Here is a 26,459-nt window from a genome sequence, read left to right as displayed (position 1 = left end):
GGGTCCCGTGGCTGTCCGCTGCAGATGCATGGGGTCCTGCTGCTGTTCCCTCAGGTCCGTGGCCAGGTGTTGTCTGTTGCCGGCGAGCTCAGGCTCTCTCTGCTGCTGTGTACTTAGATGCGTGAACCTGGGGTTGTGTCCTTGGGGCACTCTCACATTTCTTCAGGCCCAACTGTGGCTAGTCTGGGTGGTGGCAAGGTTGGGCACCTACCCACTGCTGCTCCCCGCTGCCTCCTCCCAAGGAGGACCTTGTAAACCCTTTAAGATGGCTCGCTTTCCAAGCCAGAGCCAGCCGGGGAGTGCCTGTGGGGGCAGTAGGGGCTCTTTGGCCAGGGGAGCCTGCACCCCCCCCCCCCCCCCCGCCAAGGCTTCTGCATGAGAGTACTATCTCTCTCTCTCTCTCTCTCTCTCTCTCTCTCTCTCTCTCTCCCTCCCTCTCACTTTCTTACTTACACTGTCCTCTCTCCAGTCCTGTCAGCCACCATGTGCCTAAGTCCAATTTGTCCATTTATTCATTTTTTTTAAAAATATATTTTATTGATTTTTTACAGAGAGGAAGAGAGAGGGATAGAGAGTTAGAAACATCGATGAGAGAGAAACATCGATCAGCTGCCTCTTGCACACTCCCTACTGGGGATGTGCCCGCAACCAAGGTACATGCCCTTGACCGGAATCGAACCCGGGACCCTTGAGTCCGCAGGCCGACGCTCTATCCACTGAGCCAAACCGGTTTTGGCCATTTATTCATTTTTTTTAAAAAAATATTTTTTATTGATTTCAGAGAGAAGAAGGGAGGGGGAGAGAGAGAACTATCAACGATGAAAAAGAATCATTGATGGGCTGCCTCATGCATGCTCCCTACTGGAGATGGAGCCCTCAACCTGGGCATGTGCCCTGACCAGATATCGAACTGTGACCTCTGGTTCACGGGTCCATGCTCAACCGCTAATCCACACCAGCCAGGCAGCATTTATTCACTTTAACACAGAAATTAAGCAGTATATCATCAGATTAGAATTTATAATCTTAATGTTAGGAAACCCCCTCCCCCGCTTCCAGAGCAAGGACAATGGGCCAGGTACAGAAACTCACTGGGGAAGAAAACTCCAGATGCCTAGCAAGGGACAAAACTGGGAAAACAAGAACCTCACCCCCAGGGTAACCTTTCCTCCCATAGCATATCACTGGTCATGAAGTTTACACCCTCTGACTTTTTCCTCCCTAAAGGTAACATCTAGGCCTCAGTTGTATTTTAGCTCCAGGCCCAGAAAAGCAGCAAAACCAGGCAAGTGATGCGGTGGCTGCCTCAGGACCAGCTTTTACCTCCCAAGTCACTCAACAGGTTTCCTCAGCCTTGGGTATGACATACAAATTCCACTCAGCATATCACTCCTAATCTTCAGGGAAAATAGAAAATGAACCACACCCTAAAGAAAAATATAGGCAATCTATGTCAGGAGACTCATCTGCATTGGAATCAGGTGTTGCCAATCGCCCTGCTCAGGATTAGAGTAGCTCCCCGAAGGGGGTTGGTTTGAGTCCCTGTGAAATAACATATGGGCGACCCTTTCAGGCTGCTATAGGAACAGATGCATATGTAGATCATGATGTTAAAAATTAAGAATTATATGCAGCATCTTTACCAGGTGTTCTAGTTATTGTCTTTCAGTATCTACAATATGAACTATTCTGACAATGTCACCTTCCCTTATAGTAATGGACATACTAAGTTGCTGGCTGGTTGGTTTCTGATATGTGGGGTAACTGTGTATTCATATAACCCTGCCAACAGCACCAGGAGGCCTTGTTCCTTAGGATGACTGGTAGAAGATAGAGACCTTCAGCCTAGTTCCATAAAAATAATTACTGACCAATAGAGGAGGGAAATGTTAGGACTATAGGGCAATAAGATCTTTAATGGCCATTTGTAAGCTTCCTACCTCAGGAGAACAAAGACCAGAAAAAATAACTTGGTGGACACTTGGAATCAAACCATATAAGAAATTGAAACTGTCCTGAAGACACCTGATTGCATACCTGCATTCCATATGCATTCCAAGCCCGCCCATTCAGCCCCCAAACCCACTGATGACAGACAACAAGAGCCTCCCGCCAGTGACTGCATAAGGATGAAACTCCAGCTCTTGGGGCAGCCATCATCAACCCAATGTTCCCTTGGCTCAGTGCTTAATGTTCCTTTCTTTAAATAAATTCATTTTTTCTTTATCCACTGTCTGAGATGACTATTTATTCTGCCCACATACCACTGTGATAACCTTTCATTTAAAACTTCACTTTGGTTACCTCTAGGATATAAAATTCATGATGGAATTGTTTGCTAAAAAGTGGCTTATTATCCTGGTTTGTGTGGCTCAGCCTATCATCAATTACCAATGTTGTAGCTCAACCAGCCCTTGTAGTTCTTATGATTGCAAGATGCCCTTCAGTAATAACCAGCAGAAAACTTTGAGATGATACAGGTTTTGTTACTTAACTAGACCTGGAAATTCAACAGAACATCTGGGACCACGAAGCAAGGTCGAGAGCTCATAGGATCCTGAAATTCTGCTTTTATTGGGATGGAGGCTGGGGGGGGCTAGGGTTTCACCTGGCCCACCCTTTATTGGTTAATTTAAAACGTAGGAGCAGGACTTTAAAGCACAGGAAGAGAAAAAACAAAAAAACAAAAGCAAGTAGCCCAAGTGGTCACTTACTGCAGTTAACCAAGATCTCTAAAACAAGAGATGCAGTGGGGAAGGCAGCCTGGACCCATGTGGCTTGTAGTGTTTATTGGAAATCGCTGTCTTTGAAGTGGATGCCCCGGCAATCAAAGCTTAAGTCAGGCCCATGCATTACAGTAAGCCTTGATTTTGCCGACCTCAATTTAACAGAATTTCCAGTCCCTACGTCACATGTGAAAATTAATACCCTGTTAATTTTAAAATGCTTTTAACCCAAGATTTGCTCATAATCAAATTAACAGATTATTTGTCATTATTAATTCACTGTTATTTTAAACAACTTTTAGTGAATCGGCCATAGGTTGGAAAAAAACACGATAATAATTTTTCCAACATAAATATTACATATCTACAACTAAAGTCTACATACTTAAATCCAAGAGTCACTGTTCGTAAACAGTGTCAGGCGAATGATCAGCACATGATCACACCACATCATGCCCAATAATTGGTTTTGTAGTCACATGGTGTGAGTCTCTGCAGCTATTTGAACACCTGCTAGCAGATGATCCCACATGCACCAAGCCATACCCAAGTCATGTGCATTTAATTGTGGTGATTTAATTGAATGCACGCTTTTACTAGACTTATTCAGTATAGATTTAAAATTACAGTAATACATTTAGAAAACTTTTCTGTGAAATTAAACTTTTCATACATAGTTAATTATAATTACACAAATATATTTACATATGTAAAAACAGATAAACTAATTTGTCAAATTTTTAACATATCCATTCAGAAAACCTGCTTTACTATATAATGGACTTTCAGCTTTAATAGACACCCCCTCACCTGAATTAGTCCACTATTTCGAGGTTTTACTGTACAAGAAAAGATAAAAGCAATAATTGTCAGGGCTTGCACTACTTATCCACACATGATGGATCTTATAATATTCCTAATGTTGGTTTAATTTTGTAAACCATGTTTTGCAAATGCATGGTTGGATCCTGTGAGAGACTGTTATCAGCTTTTGAGACTTTGAGCCCTTTCTCCTAACTAACTGCAGACTGAATCACACCTGTGAGAGAGACTCCAGAGGGCTGCCCTGCCTTGTGGTGCCGGTCAGCCCACGCCCCGCAGCAGGAGGTGCTTCCCTCAAGCACAGTGGGAAAACCACGGCTCCCAGACCTCACTTTGGGAAGAGTACCATAAAGATGGTCCTCAGATAGGGAACCATGCAGATTATGTAATCACACATTGAATGTGGTTCTTGTGAATGGACTTGTCAACCAGAGAAGTCTACGGCATCAGTTCAGAGTCACATATCTCTGTCCTAGAAATCAATCACCTGTTACTGTATAAAATGTCTGTTTCATTCTCTTGGCTCTTCTGCTGCCACCCCCCCCCCCCTTTTAAATCCATGTCTATTTTGGGGGAAGAGAGGGAAAATAAAGATTCAATGAGTTTAGTTTAGGTGCTTCCGAGACATTCAAAAGGAGAGCACAGATTGGCAACCATATATATGGGTATGGAGCTCAGAAGAGAGATGCTAGAGGAAGCCGAGAGTGTGGCCAGAGAGGGAACATGGGGAAAGGGCCTAGGATTGAGCTTGAGAAAGTCAGCTGTCAAGGCTGGGTAGAGGGGGATGAGTATAATAAGGGGGAAAAGTGTTTCCTGAAGTAGGAGAAAAGCTAGGAGAGCATGGGATGGTGGACATCAAATGAGGATAGTGTTTCAAGGAGAAATAGATCCAGTATTGAATCTGCTGAGAATGCAAAGGAAATGAAGTTTTAAAATGTCCACAAGATTTAGTAGCATGATGGTGGTTTGTTATCTCCAGAATTAAGTTTTCTATTATTTCTGATAGTTCTTTAACACTGAAAACTCCTGAAGAGCAGACACCTTGAATAGATCTCCACTTCCTCCTATATTGCTTTTTAGTTAAGAAATGCCCAATAAATATTGGCTATTTTGTGAACTTAATGATACACTTGAAGCCTTCATTCAAAAAGTATTTGTTTTGGGGTGTGGTGGTGATAGAATTGTTCTATATTCTGATTGTGTTGCGATTACATGTGTTAAAACTCCTAGAACTATATACCTCAAAAGAGTCCATTTTATTGCATTTGTTTTAAAATTTAAAACATTTAAAAATAGTAATGATATAATTCTTTTTCTTACATGATGGTGAGCTCTTAGGTATTTATGGTAAAGAGATTCTTTAAATCTTATATGTAGTTCCTAAATGGGCCTTTGTGTTTATACAAGACAATAAAATACTGCATATTGAATAAAAATAACTAAAGTTTTAAATAAAGTATTTGAGAGAAATACAGAAAAGTTCTGATAGGAAATTTATGAAAATGCATATGTAATATAAGCTGATCCTAAAAGATAAGAAAAAAGAAAACCATAACAAAATCTCTATTGTCTCATCTTTTTAACAGATAGGAATGGGTCACTTGCGTGTTACAAAAGATGGGCTTCGCCTGGAAGGGGAATCAGAATTTTTATTTCCATTGTATGCCAAAGAAATACACTCCAGAGTGGTAAGATAATGATGAAACATTTAAATCATTTGTGTTTTATAAAAAAACAAATAATGGTTAAGCACAGAAATTTCTGAGGAGAGTTTTTAAAATGTATACATGTACATACATTCTTGATACACCCTTTATTAATGGATTTGCTCTAAGGCTGTGGAACTTATTTCTAATACTAGAGGCCCAGTGCACGAATTCATGCACCAGTGGGATCCCTCATCCTGGCCTGTGGGATTGGACCAAAACCAGCACTCCGATATCCCCTGAGGGGTCCCAGATTGTGAGAGGGCACAGACCAGGCCCAGGAACCCCACTGATGCACGATCAGGGCCAGGGAGGGATGCAGGAGGTTGGCCAGCCAGGGAGGGACCCCGGGAGGGCTCCAGGGTGTGTCCGGCCCCTCTTGGTCAGTGCCCATTGGCCAGACCCCAGCAGCAAGCTAACCTACCAGTTGGAGCGTCTGCCCCCTAGTGGTCAGTGCACATCATAGTGACTGGTAGACCAGTTGACTTTCTGCCCCCTGGTGGTCAGTGCACATCATAGTGAGCAGTTGAGTGGCCTTAGCATATCATTAGCATATTACACTTTGGTTGAACAGATGACTGGACACAGCATATTAGGCTGTTATTATATAGGATTACATTCTAAAAAGACTCCATTTTCATGCACTTCAAATCTGAATTTGGTGGTCTCAGTCATTTGAACCATAATAAAGTAAAGTTTGGTAATGAAAACCTTTTTCAAAAACAATCTAATTTTTTTTCTATTAGTGAAACTAATTTAAATATACTTCTTTCAAGGCATTTAAGATTTAACTGAGAAGAATAGAAAGAAATTAGTGTCATAGTGGTATGTTCTACAGTAATTCTACTAATTATACAGATTGTGATCCTGTGGGATTCTTCATTAATAGATTAAACATCACTATTAAATAATTGTGTGACTTTAAAAGTAAATCTGCCTCAGTATTATATTCATTTACTTCTATGAATTTTATAACAAGTAGAGCCAAGCACAAAATATAGTCAAACAATTTTTGTACTATGTTTTATTTTACCTTATGTGATACTATGGACTTTGTAGTAGAGCTAAACATTTTGCTAGATTACTGATTAGGTGGTATTAGCTAAATAAAATGTTAAAACTTTGTCTAACTGCAACATGTAAATCGTAAGTAATTTTTCTCCCATCTTTCTAGATATGAAAAAATATGTCAGTATCACCTACATGCAGGGCTGTACCAACTATTCCAGAGCAATTAGAAAGAAAACAAAAAGTCAACAACTGAGAAACACTTGGTCTTGTAAAAGAGATAAGCACTCCTAAACTACACATCAGAGCAATCACCAAGCTCTACAACCAACTGCAAAATGATATGGTGTAAAACTTACACAGAAATACTGACTGCAAAGGAGAGATCCTAGAGAGCACAGGACACATCAGTAGTTATTAGCCACTACTAGAAATATCTCAATTGACAGTAGGAGCAGGCAAATGACCTGTAATATGAACCTGATTCTGAGGGCTTATTCAGATAATACACTTACATCAATCATAATGGCATTTCAGTGTAAAACAGCCCTGTCATATAGAAACATGGGGAATTAATGCAAGCTTTTATAAAAAGGGAAATCAGATGTGAACAAAAAATTTACATATTAGAATTTAGCCTTCTTTTCCTTCAGAGTTATGTTGGCTGATCCCCTACCATATTTTTAAAACCTAAAGCTAGTAGAATAACCCGGTGAATAAATTCAGGTGATTAGATCATAGCAAATTTAATATTCTGGAATTAATAATACTTTTAGTTATATTTTATTAGACTCTTTCATCTACATATACCTTTAAAAAACCAGGGAGTAAAATTATGTAAATTGTTTTAGATAATCACATATTAAATTATATGTCAATCATTACACAAAACTGCACAAATATTTAGAATATTATGGATAAAGTATTTTGTATCTAATATGACTTTCAATAACAGTGTTAACTGAATAAAATGATGTCTTGTGATTTTCATGTTCATTGATGTATTAGTTATGTTTCCTTTTCAAAGATGAGTCTAGGAAGTAATTTTTCATAAACTTACAGAAATTGTCTTATGAATTTGCAAAATTAATTTGTCTGTATTGCTGGGCTGAGAAAACTTTTTTTATCCTATCTAATAAAAGAGTAATATGCAAATTAACCATCACTCTGCCACACCCACAAGCCATGCCCACAAGCCAATCAGGAGCAAGTATGCAAATTAACCCAACCAAGATGGCTGCAGCCATGGAGCGAGCAGGAGGCTTGGGTTTCCCCAGCAATGGAGGAAGCCAAGCTTTCTGCACACCCTGGCCGGCCCAGGCCTCCACTTAAGGCTATAAAGTTTCAATTATAGAAGATAAATAAATCCCAACAAAAATGGTGGCAGCCATGGAGCTGGAGAGAGCAGGAGGCTTAAGTTGCCTCTGGCGATGGAGGAAGCCAAGCTCCCGCAGCCCTGGCCTGCCTTGGTCTCCACTCAAGGCTACAAAGTTTCAATCATAGAAGATAAATAAATCCCCAATACCAGGGCCTCCGCTTAGGTCACCGGTGGGCGTGGCCGGCCTGCAAACCACCACAGGCCACTTGCCCAGGCAGCCCTATACCCCAAGGGAACCCCCACCCTGATCCAGGACACCCTTCAGGGCAAACCAGCCGGCCCCCACCTGTGCACCAGGCCTCTATCCTATCTAATAATCCTATTTAATAAAAGAGTAATATGCAAATTGACCATCACTCCAACACACAAGATGGCTGCCCCCATGTGGACACAAGATGGCTGTGACAAGATGGCCAGCAGGGGAGGGCAGTTGGGAGGGACCAGGCCTGCAAGGGAGGGCAGTTGTGTGCGATCAGGCCAGCAGGGAGGGCAGTTAGGGGTGACCAGGCTGGCAGAGGAGGGAAGTTGGGGGCGACTGGGTCTGCAGGAAAGGGCAGTTGGGGGGGACCAGGCCTGCAGGGGAGGGCAGTTAGGGGCAAACAGGCTGGCAGGGGAGCAGTTAGGCATCAATCAGTCTATCAGAGGAGTGGTTAGGGGGTGATCAGGCTGGCAGGCAGAAGCGGTTAGGGGCAATTAGGAAGTCAGGCAGGCGAGCAGTTGGGAGCCAGCAGTCCTGGATTGTGAGAGGGATGCCTGACTGCCCGTTTAGGCCCGATGGGATCTGCCTAAATAGGCAGTCAGACATCCCTCGAGGGTCCCAGATTGGAGAGGGTGAAGGCTGGGCTGAGGGACAACCACCCCGTGCACAAATTTCGTGCACCGGGCCTCTAGTTATAAATATAATTCAACATGGTACTATAGCCTCTAGCAGTATGAAAAGGGTACCCCTCAAAATTAATACATGAGAACTTGTTAAGACTGAGTTTGGAGATTATAATTTAAACCCATCCACCCTGCCTGTTAATCCAAACACATAGTAACTATATCTGATAAAACAAAAGATTGTATTTAAAGATATGTAATATGGTCATATATTAAATGAAACAAACACACAGAGATAAAATGATTGTCTTTGAAGTTCACAATCCTGAAAAGAGGTAAGGATAGCTTATAGGCAAAGCCCACAAAAATAGCATCAACATGACTGAGACCGCAATTAAACCCATTGCATGAGACAGCAATGAAAGGCAGAAAATATTTGCAACTACTGCCCAAGCTTGAATAAAGTTGCATATCTGTGGGGAGGAAATCACAGAGATGCCAAACCAGGACCTGAATATCACTGAGGACAGGAGCCCTGAGCCACTATTATAAAACTGAGAGACCCCGGAGTTTGAATAGAAACAATGCTAAAGCCTTTAGCCAAGCTGGTAAGTGCAGAACTTAAAATAATCCACATAGGGAGCTTGAGACTAAATCTTCAAACCACATAAGGTAAACTTATCAAATAAAACACTATAAAAAAGAGAATAATTTTCAACTAAGGAAAAATAATCAACCTGAAAATGATTGCAAAAGCAAAATCAAGAATCTCAAGGAAATAAATCTGTTTTTGAGTAGCTTTCATTAAAAGAACAAATTATAAAATCAATACAGATAATATAGGGCAGAAATAACAGAGAATAGATTTACCTTCTCTCAATCAACTAAAAACCTTGAAAATGTATAAAATAATGATTTTTGCTATAAAATGTCAATATGTTGAAATCTTAACACCCACACTGAGTCTATATGTAAGTATTTATCAGTGCATGTGTGTGTGAGGAAGCTACCTGTGAGGAAATAACCCCTCAATGGGAAGAGAAGGAGAGAGTTCATAAATGTTTGGGAATAGCTTATATTTCCACCAGCCAGAATGGAAAAACGTCATAAGTTATGGGGCATTGCATAGAATACTAAAAAGGTGTTGGCTCAAGAGGGGCACAAGATCAGCACTAGAATAAATTCTGGTCTGGTACCAGATAACAAAGCTTAACAAGAAGCCTTGCAAGTATCATATGTTTTCTGAGTGACTTAGTACATACCAGAACAAAGCTTAAGAAATCTGTGTAACATCTGGCACAAAGATCAAGGAAAGCATGAACATGTTAAGAAGAGACAAGAAAAATGGAAATACAGGAAAACAAAGTTAATATTATAGAGATAGAAAGTATAACATTTGCATTTTTAAAAAACGTCAATTGGTGGGATTAATATATTAACAACAGACTGAACACTACAGAAGAAAAGGTTATTGAATTTTAAGATACAACAATAGATACTAACCAAAACGAGACACAGAGAAACAAGACTGAATAAAATTAACAGAGTATCAGTGAACTGAGGGACAATGTGAGGGGGTCTTATATATTTGTAATTGGAATCCTTGAAGGAGGGTAGAGAGAAGAAAGGACAAATATTGGGGTGGAGTGTGATTCTTTTTCTCCAAGTGTAACAAAAACTTTGAACCATAGATCAAACATGCTTAATGAAACACAAACAAAAGAAACAAGAAGAAAACTACATCAAAACACATAATAAATAAGTTGCTTAAAATTAAAGATAAATCTTCAAAGCAGCCAGAGGAAAAGGACAATTGAATATTAAAAAAAGGAAAAGAAAAACAGAGGAAAGGAAAATAGCAGACTTCTAGCCAGGAATAATTCAAACCAGAAGACAGTGGAGCACCTACTTGAAAGCACTAAAACAAAGCCAACCCAACATGGAATGCTATGCCTAGCAAAAATATATTTAAAAAACAAAGCCGAAATAAAATCTTTTCAGACTTTCTAAAGCTGAACAACGTTATTTTAGCAGACTGAAACTACAACACGTATTAAGGGAAGTACTTTATGCAAAGGGAATATGATATCAGATGGAAAGATTGATCTTCACAAAGGAATAAAAAATACCAGAAATGGTAACTATGTGGGTAAACAAACAAACAAAAATACTTTTCATTATTTTATTTTATTTTTTAAATTAAATTTATTAGAGTGACATTGGTCAACGTGAACATATATATTTCAGGTGTGGGTTTCCAAAGCACTATGTGTCCACCACCCAAAGTCAAATCTTCTCCTGTCACAATAAATTAGGACTCCCTTCTCCCCCCACCACCTTCCCTATGGCAACCTCAACTCCGCTGTTTGTGTTCACAAGTTTCAGTTTTATATCCCACAAATTAGTGAAATCATACGGTTCTTAGCTTTTTCTGACGGATTTATTTCACTTAGCATAACATTCTCAGGGTCCATCCATGTTGTTGCAAATGGTGCTATTTCATCCTTTCTTTGGCTGCATAGTACTCCATTGTGTATATGTACCACGTCTTCTTTATCCAGTCCTTTGTCGCAGGCCACTTTGATTGTGTTGGCCACCATGAATAATGATGCAATGAACATAGTGGTGAGTATATCTTTGAGAATGCATGATTTTGAGTTTTTTTGGGTATATACCAAGGACAGGTATTACTGGGTTGTATGGTAGCTCTATTCTCTATTTTTTGAGGAATCATCAGACTGTTTTCCGTAGTGGCTGTACCAGTCTACATTCTCACCAGCAGTGAATGAGGGTTCCCTGTTATCCACAACCTCTTCAACACTGGTTATTGCTTGTCTTATTGATAATGGTCACTCTAACAGGTGTAAGGTGGTATCTCATTGTAGTTTTGATTTGCATTTTCCTAATTGTCAGTGAGGATGATCATCTTTTCATATATCTATTGGCTATTTGTATGTCTTCTTGGGACAGGTGTATTTTCAGGTCCTCTGCCCACTTTTTAAAATATATATATTTTTATTGATTTCAGAGAGGAAGAGAGAGATAGAAATACCAGTATCAATGATGAGAGAGAATAATTGATTGGCTGTCTCTTGCATGCTCCACACTGGGGATCAAGCCTCCAACCGGGGCATGTGCCCTGACAGGGAATCGAACCGTAACCATCTGGTTCATAGTTCGATGCTCAACCACTGAGCCATGCCGGCCGGGCTTCTCTGCCCACTTTTTGATTGGGTTGTTTGTTTGTTTGGTGAATTTTATGAGTTCCTGATATATTTTGGAAATTAAACCTTTGTCAGAGCTACTCTTTGAAAATATCATCTCCTGTCTGGTTGGCTGCCCCTTGTTTTGCTGTCAGTTTCTTTTGCTGTGCAGAAGCTTTTTAATTTGTTATAGTCCCATTCATTTAGTTTTGCCTTTGCTTCTTTTGTCTTTGGGGTAAAGTTCATAAAATGTTCTCTATCACTAAGGTCCATAAGTTTGGTACCTATTTTGCTTCTATGTAACTTATTGTTTTGGGTCTTAAATTTAGTACTTTGATTCATTTTGAATTAATTTGTGTACAGGGGGACAAATTATAATCCAATTTCATTGGTTTGCTTGTGGCTTTCCAATTTTCCCAGAACCATTTATTAGAGACTATCTTTACTTCATTGTATGTTTCTTGCTCCATTGTCAAAATTATCTGTCTGTATACATGCGGTTTTATAGCTGAGCTCTCTATTCTGTCCCACTGATATGTGTGTCTATTTTATCTGTCAATACCATGCTGTTTTGATTATTGTAGCTCTGCAGCATAATTTGAAATCAGGGAGCATGATACCTCCAACTTTGTTATTTTTTCTCAAGATTTCTTTGGCTATTTGGATATTTTGTGGTTCTATACAAATCTGATGATTGCTTGCTCTTTTTTTAAAAAATATATTTTTATTGATTTCAGAGAGGAAGGGAGAGGGAGAGAGAGATAGAAACATCAATGATGAGAGAGAATCATTGATTGGCTGCCTCCTGCATGCCCCCTACTGGGGATCGAGCCCACAACCCAGGCATGTGCCCTTGACCAGAATTGAACCTGGGACCCCTCAGTCCACAGGCCGACGCTCTATCCACTGAGCCAAACCAGCTAGGGCGATTGCTTGCTCTATTGTTTAAAAAAAATGACATTGGATTTTCATGGGAGTTGCATTAAAACTGTATATTGCTTTGGGTATTATGGTTATTTTAACTATGTTGATTCGTCCAATCCATAGGATATTTTTCCATTTTGCTGTGTCTTTTTCTCTTTTTTTTTTTAATATTTATTGTTGAAAGTATTACACAAGTCCTCCTTTTCCCCTGATTAGCCTCTTGCAGCCCTCTCCTGTCCTACTTCCTCCCCCAGGCCCTCACCACCCCATTGTCTGTGTCCACAGGTTATGCATATATGCCTACAAGTTCATTGGCTGATCTCTTCCCACCTACCCTTCCCTACCTTCCCTCTGAGGTTCAACAGTCTGTTCATGCTTCTATGACTCTGGGTCTATTTTTGCTCATCAGTTTATTTTATTCATTAGATTCCACATATGAGTGAGATCATGTAAACATAGGGGTGCATAAATTCTTTCTGATGAGTGTTTCAGGTTTCTTAGGATATATTCCTAGAAGTGGAATCACTGGGTCAAATGGGAGTTCCATTTTTAATTTCTTGAGGAAACTCCATACTGTTTTCCACAGCGGCTGCACCAGTCTGCATTTCCACCAGCAGTGCACGAGGGTTCCTTTTTCTTCACAACCTCGCCAACATTTGTTGGTTGATTTGTTGATGATACCCATTCTGACAGGTGTGAGGTAATATCTCATTGTCATTTTGATTTGCATCTCTTGGATGATTAGTGACTTTGAGCATTTTTCCATATGTCTCTTGGCTTTCTGTATGCCCACTGTGGAGAAATGTCTATTTAGGTCCTTTGCCTCCTTTTGTGAAGTTGTATGAGCTCCCTATATATTTTGGAGATTAACCACTTAACAGAATGTCTTGTTGGTAAATATGATCTCCCGTGTGTGTGTGTGTGTTTGGGGTGGGCGGGGAGAACTCCTGTTATTTTGATGATGGTTCCTTTGCTGTGCAGAAGCTTTATATTTTCATGTAGTTCTATTTGTTTATTTCCCCCCTTGATTTCTATTGTCCTAGGACCGTGGTCGGCAAACTGCGGCTTGCGAGCCACATGCGGCTCTTTGGCCCCTTGAGTGTGGCTCTTCCACAAAATACCATGGCCTGGGCGAGTCTATTTTGAAGAAGTGGCATTAGAAGAAGTTTAAGTTTAAACAATTTGGCTCTCAAAAGAAATTTCAATCGTTGTACTGTTGATATTTGGCTCTGTTGACTAATGAGTTTGCCGATCACTGTCCTAGGAGATATATCAGTAACATATTGCTACAAGAGAGTCTGAGATTATGGTGCCTATGGTTTCTTCTAGGACTTGAATAGTTTCCCATCTTATGTTTAAGTCTTTTATCCATTTTGAGTATATTATTGTGTATGGTGTAAGTTGGTGGTCTAATTTCATTTTTTATATGTACCTGTCCAGTTTTCCCAACACCGTTTATTGAGGAGATTGTCTCTGCTCCAATGTATACTCTTGCCTCCTTTGTCAAATATTAATTGAGCATAGTGGTTTGGATTGATTTTTGGGTTCTCTGTTCTGATCCATTGATCTATATGCCTGTTCCTGTGCTAGTAACAGGCTGTTTTGAGTACAATGGCTTTGTAGTATAACTTGGTATCTGGCATTGTGAGTCCTCCAACTTCGTTCTTCTTTCTCAAGATTGCTGCAGCTATTTGGGGTCTTTTTTGGTTCCATATAAATTTTTGGAGGGTTTGTCCTAGATTTGTTGGTATTTTAATAGGGATTGCATTGTATCTATAGATTGCTTTGGGTTGTATGGACATTTTAATGATGTTGATTCTACCAATCCAGGAACATGGTATATTCTTCACTTGTTTATATCTTCCTCTATCTCTTTTTCCTTTTTATACACTGAGGCCACATTTATGTTGATAAATGTGTTGCGTTTATTTTATTTTTTATTGATTTCAGAGTGGAAGGGAGAGGGAGAGAAAGAGATAGAACATCAATAATGAGAGAGAATCATTGATCAGCTGCCTCCTGCATGGCCCCTACTGGAGATCGAGCCTGCAACCCAGGCATGTGCCCGTGACCGGTATTGAACCTGGGACCCATCAGTCTGCAAGCTGACACTCTATGCACTGAGCCAAACCAGCTAGGGCTATCTCTTTTTTCAATGTCCTGTAGTTTTCAGAGTATGGGTCTTTTACCTCCTTGGTTATGTTTATTCCTAAGTATCTTATTTTGTTGAAATGGTAAATGGGATTTTTTTTTTTAGGAGTTCATACACCAACAGTGAACTTTCTGAGAGTTCACTGTTGGTGTATAAAAATCTATGGATTTTTGGGTCTTCATTTTATATTCTGCTACATTTCTGAATTCATTTATTAAATCTAGTCATTTTTTTTATGGAGTCTTTGGGCTTTTCTATGCATAGCATCATGTCATCTGCTAATAATGACAGTTTTATTTTCTCCTTTCCAATTTGGATTCCTTTTATTTCTTCTTCTTGTCTGATCACTGTGGCCAGGACTTCCAGAACTTATGTTGAACTAGAGTAGTGAAAGAGGGCATCCCTGTCTTGTTCCTGTTTTTAGGGGGAATGGTTTTAGTTTTTGCCCATTGAGTATGATGTTGGCTGTAGGTTTGTCATATATAGCCTTTATTATGTTGAGCATATACACTGAGTGGCCAGATTATTATGATGTCTGAACATATAATAATCTGGCCACTCAGTGTATATCCTATATAATAAAAGGCTAATATGCAAATTGTTCCCTAGACCAGGAGTTCAACCAGCAGGCAGGCTGGCCAACTGCCCATGTCCCCTTCCCCTGGCCAGGCTGGCTGGACCCCACACATGCATGAATTTATGCACCGGGCCTCTAATATATATATATATATATATACACACACACACACACACACACACACACACACACACACACACACATACTGAGTGGTCAGATTATTATGCATTCAGAGAGCATAATAATCTGGCCACTCAGTGTATGTTCCCTCTAGTCACACTTTACTGAAGAATTCTTATCAAAAAAGGGTGTTGGATTTTGTTGAATGCTTTTTCTGCATTGATAGATATGATCATGTGCTTTTTGTCTTGCAACCTTTTATGTGCTTTATCACATTTATTGATTTGTGAATATTGTACCAGCCTTGCATCTCTGGAATAAATCCCACTTGGTCATGATACATGATCTTTTTTAATGTATTGCTGGATCTGGTTTGTTAAAATTTTGTTGAGGATTTTAGCACCTATGTTCATCAGGGATATTGGCCTATAGTTCTCTTTCTTTGTAGTGTCTCTTTCTGGTTTTGGCGGGTGATGGTGGCCTCATAGAAAGAGTTTAGAAGTGTTCCTTCCTCATGAATTTTTTGAAATTTTTTAAAGAGTACAGGTGTTAGTTCTTCTTTGAATATTGGATAAAACTCCTCTGTGAATTTGTCTGGATTAGAGCTTTTGTTTGCTGGAAGTTTTTTTTTTTTTTTAATTATTACTGCTTCAATTTCATCAGAGTTATCAGTCTATTCAGGTTTTCTGATTCTTCCTTATTGAGTTTGGAAGTTGTATTTTTCTAGGAATATGTCCATTTCATCCAGATTGTCCTGTTTGTTGGAATAAAGTCATTCATAGTATTTTATTATGATCCTTTGTATTTCTGTGGGGTCAGTTGTTACTTCACCTTTTTCATTTCTGATTTTGTTTATTTGGGTCCTCTCTTTTTGTTTCCTGGTGAGCCTGGTTAGAGGTCCATCAATCTTGTTTATCCTTTCAAAAAACCAGCTCTTGGTTTTATTGATCTTCTGTATTGCTTTTTGGTCTCTATGTCTTTTATTTCCCCTTGATATTTATTATTTTCTTTCTTCTACTTGTTCTGGGTTTTTCTCTTTGAAATTCTTTAAGTTGTAGTGTTAGGTAACTTATTACCAGTTTTTCTTTTTCTTTTTTTAAATGTACGCCTGTAGTGCTATGAACTTCCCTCTCAGGACTGCTTTCACTGTGTCCCATAGGTTTTGTATTGTGTTTTCATTTTTATTTGTTTTCAGGATGTTTTTTATTTCTTCTTTGATGTCTTTGGTAACCCACTCATTGTTTAATAGCATGCTATTTAGCCTCCATGTACTTGATTGTTTTTTTAGGATTTTTACTGTAGATGATTTCTAATTTCATGCCATTGTGATCTGAGAAGATGCTTGATATAATTTCAATCTGCTTGAATTTGTAGAGACTTAGCTTGTGTCCTAACATGTGGTCTATCTTTGAAAATGTCCTATATTTATTTGAGAAGAATGTATATTCTGCAGTTTTGGAGTGGAATGTTCTGAAAACATCAATTAGTTCCATCTGTTCTAGAGTGTCATTTAGGATTGCTGTTTCCTTATTGATTTTTTGTCTAGATAATTTAGCCAGTGATGTCAGTGGAGTATTAAAGTCCCCTACTATGATTGTATTGCTGTCGATCTCTCCCTTGATATTCTCCAGAAGTTTTTTATACATTTAGATGCTCCTGTATTGGGTGTATATATGTTTACCAGAGTTATAGCCTCCTGTTTTATTGATCCCTGTAGTATTATGAAGTGGTCTTCTTTATCTCTTGTTATGGCCTTCACTTTGAGGTCTATTTTGTCAAATATAAGTATTGCTACCCCAGCTTTTTGTTTTCATGTCCATTTGCCTGAAACAAGTTTTTCCTTCTCTTCACTTTCAGTCTGTGTGATTCCTTTGTTCTGAGTTGGGTCTCTTGTAGACAGCATACATATGGGTCATGTTTTCTTATCCATTCAGGTACCCTATGTTTTTTGATTAGAGCATTTAATCCATTTACATTAAGGTTATCATATGTAGGTGCTTATTTGTTGCCATTTTTATTCTTTATGCCTGTGTTCCTTCTTCCCTTTCTATTTCTTCTTTTTATAGCAGTCCCTTTAGCATTTCTTTCATTGCTGGCTTGGTGGTAATAAACTTTCTTAGCCTTTATTTATTTATTTATTTTATTTTTTTTGTTGGCGAAGCTCCTGATTTCAACCTTTAATTTTGAATGTTAGCCCTGCTTAATAGAGTATTATTGAATTCAGTCCCTTCCTTTGCATCACTTTGTATACTTCATTCCATTCCATTCTGGCCTGATGTGTTTCTGTTGAGAAATCAGTTGATAGTCTAATGGGAGATCCCTTGTAGATAACTTTCTGTTTCTCTCTGGCAGCTTTTAAGAATCTTACTTTGTCGTTGATGTTTGCCAATTTAATTACAATGTGTCTTGGTGTCAGTCTTTTTGTGTTCTTCTTGTTTGAGACTCTCTGTGCTTCTTGGATTTGTGTGACTTTTTCTTCCCAAAGTCAGGGAAGCTTCCTGTCATTATTTCTTCAAACAGGTTTTCTATTCCTTGCTCAGCTTTCTCTCCTTCTGGCACCCCTATGATGCAGATGTTGTTTTATTTCGTGTTGTCCTAGAGCTCCCTTAGACTCTCCTCCTGCTTTTTAAATTTTTTCCAGTTGCTGCTCTGCTTGGGTATTTTTTTCTACTTTGTCTTCTAGCTTGCTGATTTAGTCCTCAGCATCTTCTAGTCTGTTGTTGAAACCTTTCATTGTGTTCTTTAATGCACCTATGTCATTCTTCATTTCCACTTTATTCTTACATATCATGAATTTCCCATCCAGACATTTAACCATCCTTATAACCATTACTCTGAATTCTTTGTCTGACAAATTGCTTGCCTTCATTTCATTTAGTTCCTTTTCTGGTGATTCCTCCTTTTCTTTCATTTGGGGGTTGTTTCTTTGTCTCCTAATTTTTGCTGTTCCTTTGTAATTTTTCTATATATTAGATCAAACGGCTATGCCACCCAGATTTTTTGAATTGGTCTTATGTAGTAGATGTTTTGTGAGACCCATTGGTGCAGTCTCTCATGTATCCTGGTCTGGGTGTTCTTGGGAGGCCCCCTACTTGAGATATTTGGGTTCTCCTGATGTAGTTGGATCTTGAATATTATTGTTATGTTCATGGATGGAGTCTCCTCTCAGGGTGTCTGATTATGTGGCTCACTCCCTACCACATTGTGCCAACCATTGTGGAGGTGCTGAATGAACAGCACAAAATGCATGACAAGACATTACACAGAAGGAATAGAACACTAATGTAGATAAGACACCTATCTTATCTAATAAAAGAGTAATATGCAAATTGACCGTACCTCTGCTACACCCACAAGCCACGCCCACCAGCCAATCAGGAGCGACTATGCAAATTAAACCAACCAAGATGGCTGCGGCCATGGAGCTGCAGCAAGCAGGAAACTTGGGTTTCCCTGGCAATGGAGGAAGCCAAGCTTCCCTGCTGCCCTGGCCTGCCTTGGCCTCTGCTACCAAGTTTCAATTATAAAAGATAAATAAATCCCAACAAAAATGGCGGCAGCCACGGAGCTGGAGAGAGCAGGAGGCTTGAGTTGCCCCCGGCGATGGAGGAAGCTAAGCTTCCACAGCCCTGGCCTGCCTTGGCCTCTGCTACAAAGTTTCAATTATAGAAGATAAATAAATCCCAACAAAAATGGCTGTGGCCATGGAGTGAGCAAAAGGCTTGGCTCTGCTCAAGGCTACAAAGTTTCAATTATAGAAGATAAATAAACCCCAGATACCAGGGCCTCTGCTTGGGTCACCAGGGGGCTTGGCCGGCCTGCAAACCACCACAGGCCCCTTGCCCAGGCCACCCCACGCCTGAAGGGAATCCCCACCCTGATCTGGGACACCCTTCAGGGCAAACCAGCCAGCCCCCACCCATGCACCAGGCCTCTATCCTATCTAATAAAAAAGTAATATGCAAATTGACCATCACTCCAACACACAAGATGGCTGCCCCCATGTGGTCAAAGATGGCTGCCCCATGTGGACACAAAATGGCTGTGACAAGATGGCCAGCAGGGGAGGGCAGTTGGGAGGGACCAGGCCTGCGAGGGCAGTTGGGGGCGATCAAGCCTGCAGGGAAGGGCAGTTAGTGGTGACAAGGCTGGCAGAGGAGGGCAGTTGGGGCCACTGGGCCTGCAGGGAAGAGCAGTTGGGGGGGACCCAGGCCTGCAGGGGAGAGCAGTTGGAGGGGACCAGGCCTGCAGGGGAGGGCAGTTAAGGGCAAACAGGCTGGCAGGGGAGCAGTTAGGCATCAATCAGGCTGTCAGAGGAGTGGTTAGGGGGTGATCAGGCTGGCAGGTAGAAGCAGTTAGGGCCAATCAGGAAGGCAAGCAGGCAAGCAGTTGGGAGCCAGCAGTCCTGGATTGTGAGAGGGATGTCCGACTGCCCATTTAGGTCCGATCCAAGTAGAATTGGGCCTAAACGTGCAGTTGGACATCCCTTGAGGGGTCCCAGATTGGAGAGGGTGCAGGCTGGGCTGAGGGACACACATCCCCGTGCACGATTTTCGTGCACCGGGCCTCTAGTAACCCCAATAAAAGTGACCACCAGAGAAAAGAGAATTAGGAAAGAGGAATGAGAGCAAGAATGATAGTGGGGAAAAAAAGAAATAATGTGGGGAGAAAACACAACAAAACAAACAAATAAACCAATAAGCACAAAAAAAAACAACACTCAGAAAAACAAGTGGAGGCACGAATCTGTGGATTCAAAGCTTAAATAGAGAAAATACAATTAAGGAATTGGATGAATATGGGAAAGACCATGGTTTAGAATAGAGGATGGAGAAAAGAAATGAGAAGACTAGAAGAAAAAATGAAAAATTAAAAATGTATTTTTTTTTTGGAAAAGGAGAATGAAGGAGAGAGCAGATAGACCTACATTTAGAAAGTGAAACAAGTTTAAAAATTAGGAGAAGAAAAGAGCAAGAGAAGAGAGAAAAGAAAATGAGTAGTGAAGAAAAAGAAAAGAGAAGGGGAAATGGAGTAGGAGCAGGGAAGAGGAAATTAGATATATGAATAAACCAACAGAGACTAGAATAATAACACATCAGTAAAGCAGATAAAGAAGATCCATTTTTGAAAAGGTGGGAAAAGGAAGGAAATAAGGAAACTAAGATGGGAAAAGGAGAAGAAAAACAGGAGGAAAAAGGAGAAGTGAAGAAGAGAAAGGTACAAAAATAAATAAAAAATAATAAAATAAGATAAAATAAAAAATTTAACAAATACAATTTAAAAAATAAAAAAGTAAAGTGTCATTCACTTTAGCGGAGTTTTAATGCCCCCTGGGAGCTGGTTTAGGACCCCATTTTTCTGTCTGTCTGCTAATTCTGGGCTTCCTGTTAGGTACTTAAGTGCTGGCCGCTGTCAGGCCCTGTCTTTTGGCTTTTAGCGCCATGCTTGAAGCTCCGAACGATCCACAGGTCCTCTGCTTGTGTCTGTTTCCACAGGCCCTCTGCGTGTCTCTGTTTCCATAGTCCTTCGCTGCAAGCAGGCAGGGCCAATCTGCCCTTTTAGCCTGTCTGCCAGCTGTCAGTCTGAATAACTCAAGCTTCTCTATCTGACAGGGCTTTAGGTGGGGTTGGTGCTGTTTCGCTTTCAGAGAATAAGATGGGTGTTTTTTCCTCACCCAGAGCTACTCCTCCGTGAGTGGCCCAATGTATTACTCTGCCCTTGGCTGGTCAGAGATCTTATATGGAGACCAATGGGATTGGCTGGCAACCTGGAGTTTTTATCAGTCTGGTTCCCAGAATAGCAGGGCTGACTGGCCCCTCTTCCAATCCAGTCACTGAGGGCTCCTTAGGACTATTCAGACCCATAAACTTGGCCTCTGCCTTTGTTTCCTCTGTAAAGCTCAAAATGCAGGCAGGGTGTGGCAAGCTGAATTACCTGCCTTGAGGCTACTTGGAGGAGCTAGCTCTTCTGGGGAGGAATGGCCGCTTAGGTTTGGAAGCTTAAGAATGTCCCATTGCAGGACTCCTGGCCACATCTCCCTGCCTTGCTTCCCTCCCCAGTCTCTCCTCAGGAACCTTGTCTGTGCCTCCCTCCCTGCGCCAAAGCCTCGGGTGAATTTTGCAATTGAAAGTCATGTGTTCTGGGTTTAGAGGATAAAAGCAAAGACAAAACCAAACCAAAACAATTTGGAAACTGCAGCTGTCTCTCCCCCCAGCACTGTGCTGCTTGGGGCACCTTTCACCTTTCATGGTGCAGCCTTTCGCAGCTGTGGTCTTGGGTCCAGATTCCCAGGCAGCGAGCAGCCCTGTGACCTTTCCCTTTTCACAGTTGGATGTTATGCCTGTCACCGATGGACATGGCTTTGGTGCAACGCAGCTTCCTCTTTACCTTCTTGGCCTGCTGGCCAGTTGCCCATCTCAAACCCATGTCCCCATTTCTACCAGTCTCCAGGCATCCTCTGCCCTTTATTGTTGTAAATTGTCTCCCCAGCTGTTTCTAATTTGTTAATTCTGGGTGGATGTTCTCTGATTTAGTTGTATTTCCAGTCTGGCTTTAGGATGAGATCCACAACATCTCTACCTACTATTGACCAAAAGCCTTACTGAAGACATAAACTGTCAATTAATATATATAAGATGTTTTATATGCTGTATTCTTACAATAAAGTAAGCTAGAAAAAATTATAAGGAATAAAAGACATGTTTACAGTATTTATTGAAAAAAATTCACATATAATTGACCCTCACAGTTCATACCCATGTTGTTTAAGGATCAACTGTGTTAATAATAGACAAGGTAGATTTCAGAGCAAGAGATAAAGATCTCAGAGTTACTGAGGGTCATTTCAAATGACATAGGAATAAATTCATCAATATTTATGTAGCTTAATATTTATATAACTAATATTTGAGCTTCAAAATACCTGAAGCAAAAGCTGATAGAACTGCAAGAAAAAAAAAGAACTATTGAAATTTATAGTCATAGATTTCAACATGCCTCACTCGATAACTGATATAACAACCCCACAAAAAATCAATAAGGATATAGAAGATTTGAACAAACTATCTACCTATTTGATATAACTAACATTTACATAGCACTCCCACCAGTAGCTGAATACAAGTTATTTTAAAATGCACAAGGAATATTTATTAAGGTTATTTTTTTATTATAAAACAAATCTAAATAAATATGTAAGTATTCAAATCATACAACATATGTTACCTGACCATAATTAATTTAATAAAACAATAGTAACACAAAAATATCTGAATATTTCCCAAATATTTGGAAATTAAATAAAACATTTATACATAACACATGGGTCAGAGAAGAAATCAATTATAAATTAAAGAGTATTTTTAACTAATTAAAAATTAAAAAAATAATATATTAAATTTGGGAGTATGTAGTTAAAGCTGTGCTTAGAGGAAAACTTATAGTACAAAGTGCCTACATTAAAAAAAAAAGATCATTAATGACTTCTGCATATGCCTTGAGAAGCTAGAAAAAAAAAAGAGCAAATTAAACCAAACATAAGAAAATAAATAAAAGAATAAAAAGCAGAACTTTAAAAAAAAAGAAAACAAAAGCAATAGAGAAACCAATGAAACAAAAAACCAAAAGATCAACCTCTAACTAGATTAATCATTAAAAAGAGAGGACACAAATGGCTAATGTCATAATTTGTAGAGGGGACACCACCAATGACCCTCTAGACCAGTGGTTCTCAACCTTCCTAATGCCGTGACCCTTTAATACAGTTCCTCATGTTGTGGTGACCCCCAACCATAAAATTATTTTCGTTGCTACTTCATAACTGTAATTTTGCTACTGTTATGAATCGTAATGTAAATATCTGTGTTTTCCGATGGTCTTAGGCTCTATAGCAGCGGTTCTCAACCTGTGGGTCGACCCACAGGTTGAGAACCGCTGCTGTAGAGTCTAAGACAGTGGTCAGCAAACTCATTAGTCAACAGAGCCAAATATCAACAGTACAACGATTGAAATTTCTTTTGAGAGCCAAATTGTTTAAACTTAAACTTCTTCTAACGCCACTTCTTCAAAATAGACTCACCCAGGCCATGGTATTTTGTGGAAGAGCCACACTCAAGGGGCCAAAGAGCCGCATGTGGCTTGCGAGCCACAGTTTGCCGAGCACGAGCCTAAGACCATCGGAAAACACAGATATTTACATTATGATTCATTAACAGTAGCAAAATTACACTTATGAAGTAGCAACAAAAATAATTTTATGGTTGGGGGTCACCACAACATGAGGAACTATATTAAAGGGTCATAGCATTAGAAAGGTTGAGAACCACTGTTCTAGACATTCAAAGAATGGTAAGGTGATATTATGAATAATTTTATGACAACAAATATATTTTTTTCCACAGACTATTTGGCAGATTTTCTAACGTACACATGCTATCTCAATGACCAACTAAGCCTCTGCCATTCTCATATTAGGTTCAAATTTGAAGTACTAGTTTAATTATATCTATATATGAAGTGACCAAAGGGGATAAAAGCAAAGTTATTGAGAACTCTTAGGTCTATTGTGATCTATATTTGGGCCTTACCAACACATTCTTAAATTTTTAATGGTCTTTTTATGCATCTCTCTCATAGCTCCTTATCTAAATCACACACTCTGGAGAAAAGGTATTATGTCCTATGGCTCTTTTATCTACCTCCTAAGTCTAAATATAGTGTGAATGATACATTGTTTTTGCCTAATAAATACAATCAGAATTCAATTCAGATGAATGGCAAAATTCAATGTTTACTTTCTACCTTTCTATCATTCTACAAATGGCATGCAATTTATCTACAGGATATCACTAGCTAATTAGGAAAACTGAAAAACTCATTCACAATCTTTAGATCTCAGCTTCCTCATCTAGAAAATGGAAATGCCCCACATTTCACAATAAACACTGAGGATTTTTTCAAATGTTCTTTTTGATTATTTGAATGGGCTTATAAAATGTAGATTAAAGTGCAAGTGCAATTCAACGTAAGAGCGTTTGTTAAGTAATAGAGGAACTATTTTTATCATTTTGTTGTTAATATTGTTACAGAGCAATTTCTGCTTTCTAGTCTAACAGAAAACATAGCTAGTAGTGATATAAACTAATTAGAACTTGTATTCTCACATAGCTAGAAGCTAGAAGGGTTAGCTCAGCTACCAGTTCACACTCACCAACGTTGATGCCATCTTTCTGTCTTCCTCATGGTCACTAGATACCTGCTAGGCAATATTCAAGGCATGTGGCCAAGGAAATGTGCCAATGCATGCATCCTTTTCATCGGAAAAGCAAAAACCTGCCTAAAACCCCAGCCCAAAACTGTGTCACTTGGGTGGCCCTAGCTGCAAGACAGGCTGAGAAAGCAATTAGCTTTTCCAACATCTGCAGTGGAAGGCAGAAAAATAAAAGGGTTTGAGAGTGCCCATTGGATCAGACAGCCCTAGTGGTTCCCAGATAGCTTATTTTGTCTAGGCACAGGACTAGACCTCACAGCTCCTCCCATTCTAGGGGAATGGTAGAAAACAGCATGGAAGTCAGCATCTAAAGATTTGGTTGTGTGGTGGAATTGTCACTTGCTAGCTGTGACTTTCAGTGAGCTGTAATTTATTTCTTTGAACTCAATTTTCTCATCTATATATTAGAAATAATGGTACCTACTTCAAATGTGGAGGATAAAATGAGAAGATGGATGCTAAAATTGTGGGTAAATGTTTAACTCTTATTATCATGCTAATTATTTATAACAATGAAACACAAGTATTAAGGTTACATCATTGGATAAAACATGAAAGGCTGGTAAATCCATCTGCTTTCACAAAGCAAGTTGGAGAATTTCTTCCCTTATACATAGAGTTACAAAGCACTTCTATAATTCTTTACTTCTGAAAAATCACATTTCCCCCCACAACTTTGGAATACATTTGGTTCCCTCTGAGTGAACCATAGAGCACTAATGGTTTATCTTCCAACAAAGAGCTCAAAAAAATAGTCATCCAACAAAGTTTAAAAGCTCTTTTGCAACTGTGAGAAGCCTTTGCATTTTAAAAGCATGGTACTGCCCTAGCCGGTTTGGCTCAGTAGATAGAGCATTGGCTTGTGGACTGAAGGTCCCAGGTTTGATTCCAGTCAAGGGCACATGCTCGGGTTGCAGGCTTGATCCCCAGTAGGAGGCATGCAGAAGGCAGCCAATCAATGATTCTCTCTTATCATTGACATTTCTGTCTTTCTTGCCCTATCCCTTCCTTGCTGAAATCAATAAAAATATTTTTTAAAATAAATAAATAAAATAAAAGTAACATGATATTTCTTATAGAAGAGCTAACCATTCTCTGATTTATCTTCTTAAAATATATCATGTCCTAAACATAAATCTGTGATAATGGAGAAATTATTTTATATAAATCTTAAATTTATATACAAATATAAAGTTATAATCATTATAAGTAATATACATTTGGCTAATTTCTTAAATCCCTTTCTAGGACTCATCTCTGCTTCTACAGTCTACTCAGAATGTGACTGTAAATGCACAGAACTCTGAAGGGGAGGTCACCGGAAGATTAAAAGTGGGTGAGTCAGGCTTCATCACAGTGCTTTGCATATATGTGGTCCACGAACAGTGCGCTGAACTAATGAGTTTGTTTTTTTCTTCTAAAGAATTCAAAGTTATTTATGAACAATCAATGTATGAATTTAGAAAAATATCATGTTGTGCTGACCACAGAGGACAAGTAGCATCAAGGGACAACAGTCTGAAGTATTTTAATTAAAGTTATTTTGATTCCAAGAAATAGAGGAGCATTCAAAGTACCACAAGGAACATAATGATTATTACAGGTTACAAAAGAATCTCATAGAGACAAAAGAAAAATAACCAAAGTAGTTGGCCTCAAAAAACAGAGACCAGGGGCTGAGACCCAAAAGTATTTGTTTTTTCTCTCTCCCTCATTCTCTCCCTCTCTCCCTGCCTCCTCCCTACATGTCCCT

At 39.4% G+C, this 26,459-nt stretch overlaps 1 protein-coding gene across 1 annotated transcript in view; it reads left to right on the top strand.

Moving 5' to 3' along the window:
- Positions 1–26,459, top strand: part of SGCG (sarcoglycan gamma) — a 130,447-nt gene that overhangs the window by 50,945 nt on the left and 53,043 nt on the right. The window contains exons 3-4 of the mRNA XM_079778850.1: positions 5,135–5,236; positions 25,955–26,042. Of these exons, the coding sequence (XP_079634976.1) occupies positions 5,135–5,236; positions 25,955–26,042 (190 nt within the window). The remainder of the gene's footprint in view (positions 1–5,134; positions 5,237–25,954; positions 26,043–26,459) is intronic.

Source organism: Cnephaeus nilssonii (assembly GCF_951640355.1).
Source record: "Cnephaeus nilssonii genome assembly, chromosome: 8".
In the NCBI taxonomy this organism is placed as follows: Eukaryota; Metazoa; Chordata; class Mammalia; order Chiroptera; family Vespertilionidae; genus Cnephaeus; species Cnephaeus nilssonii.
This window is presented reverse-complemented; position numbering and strand designations above follow the sequence as displayed.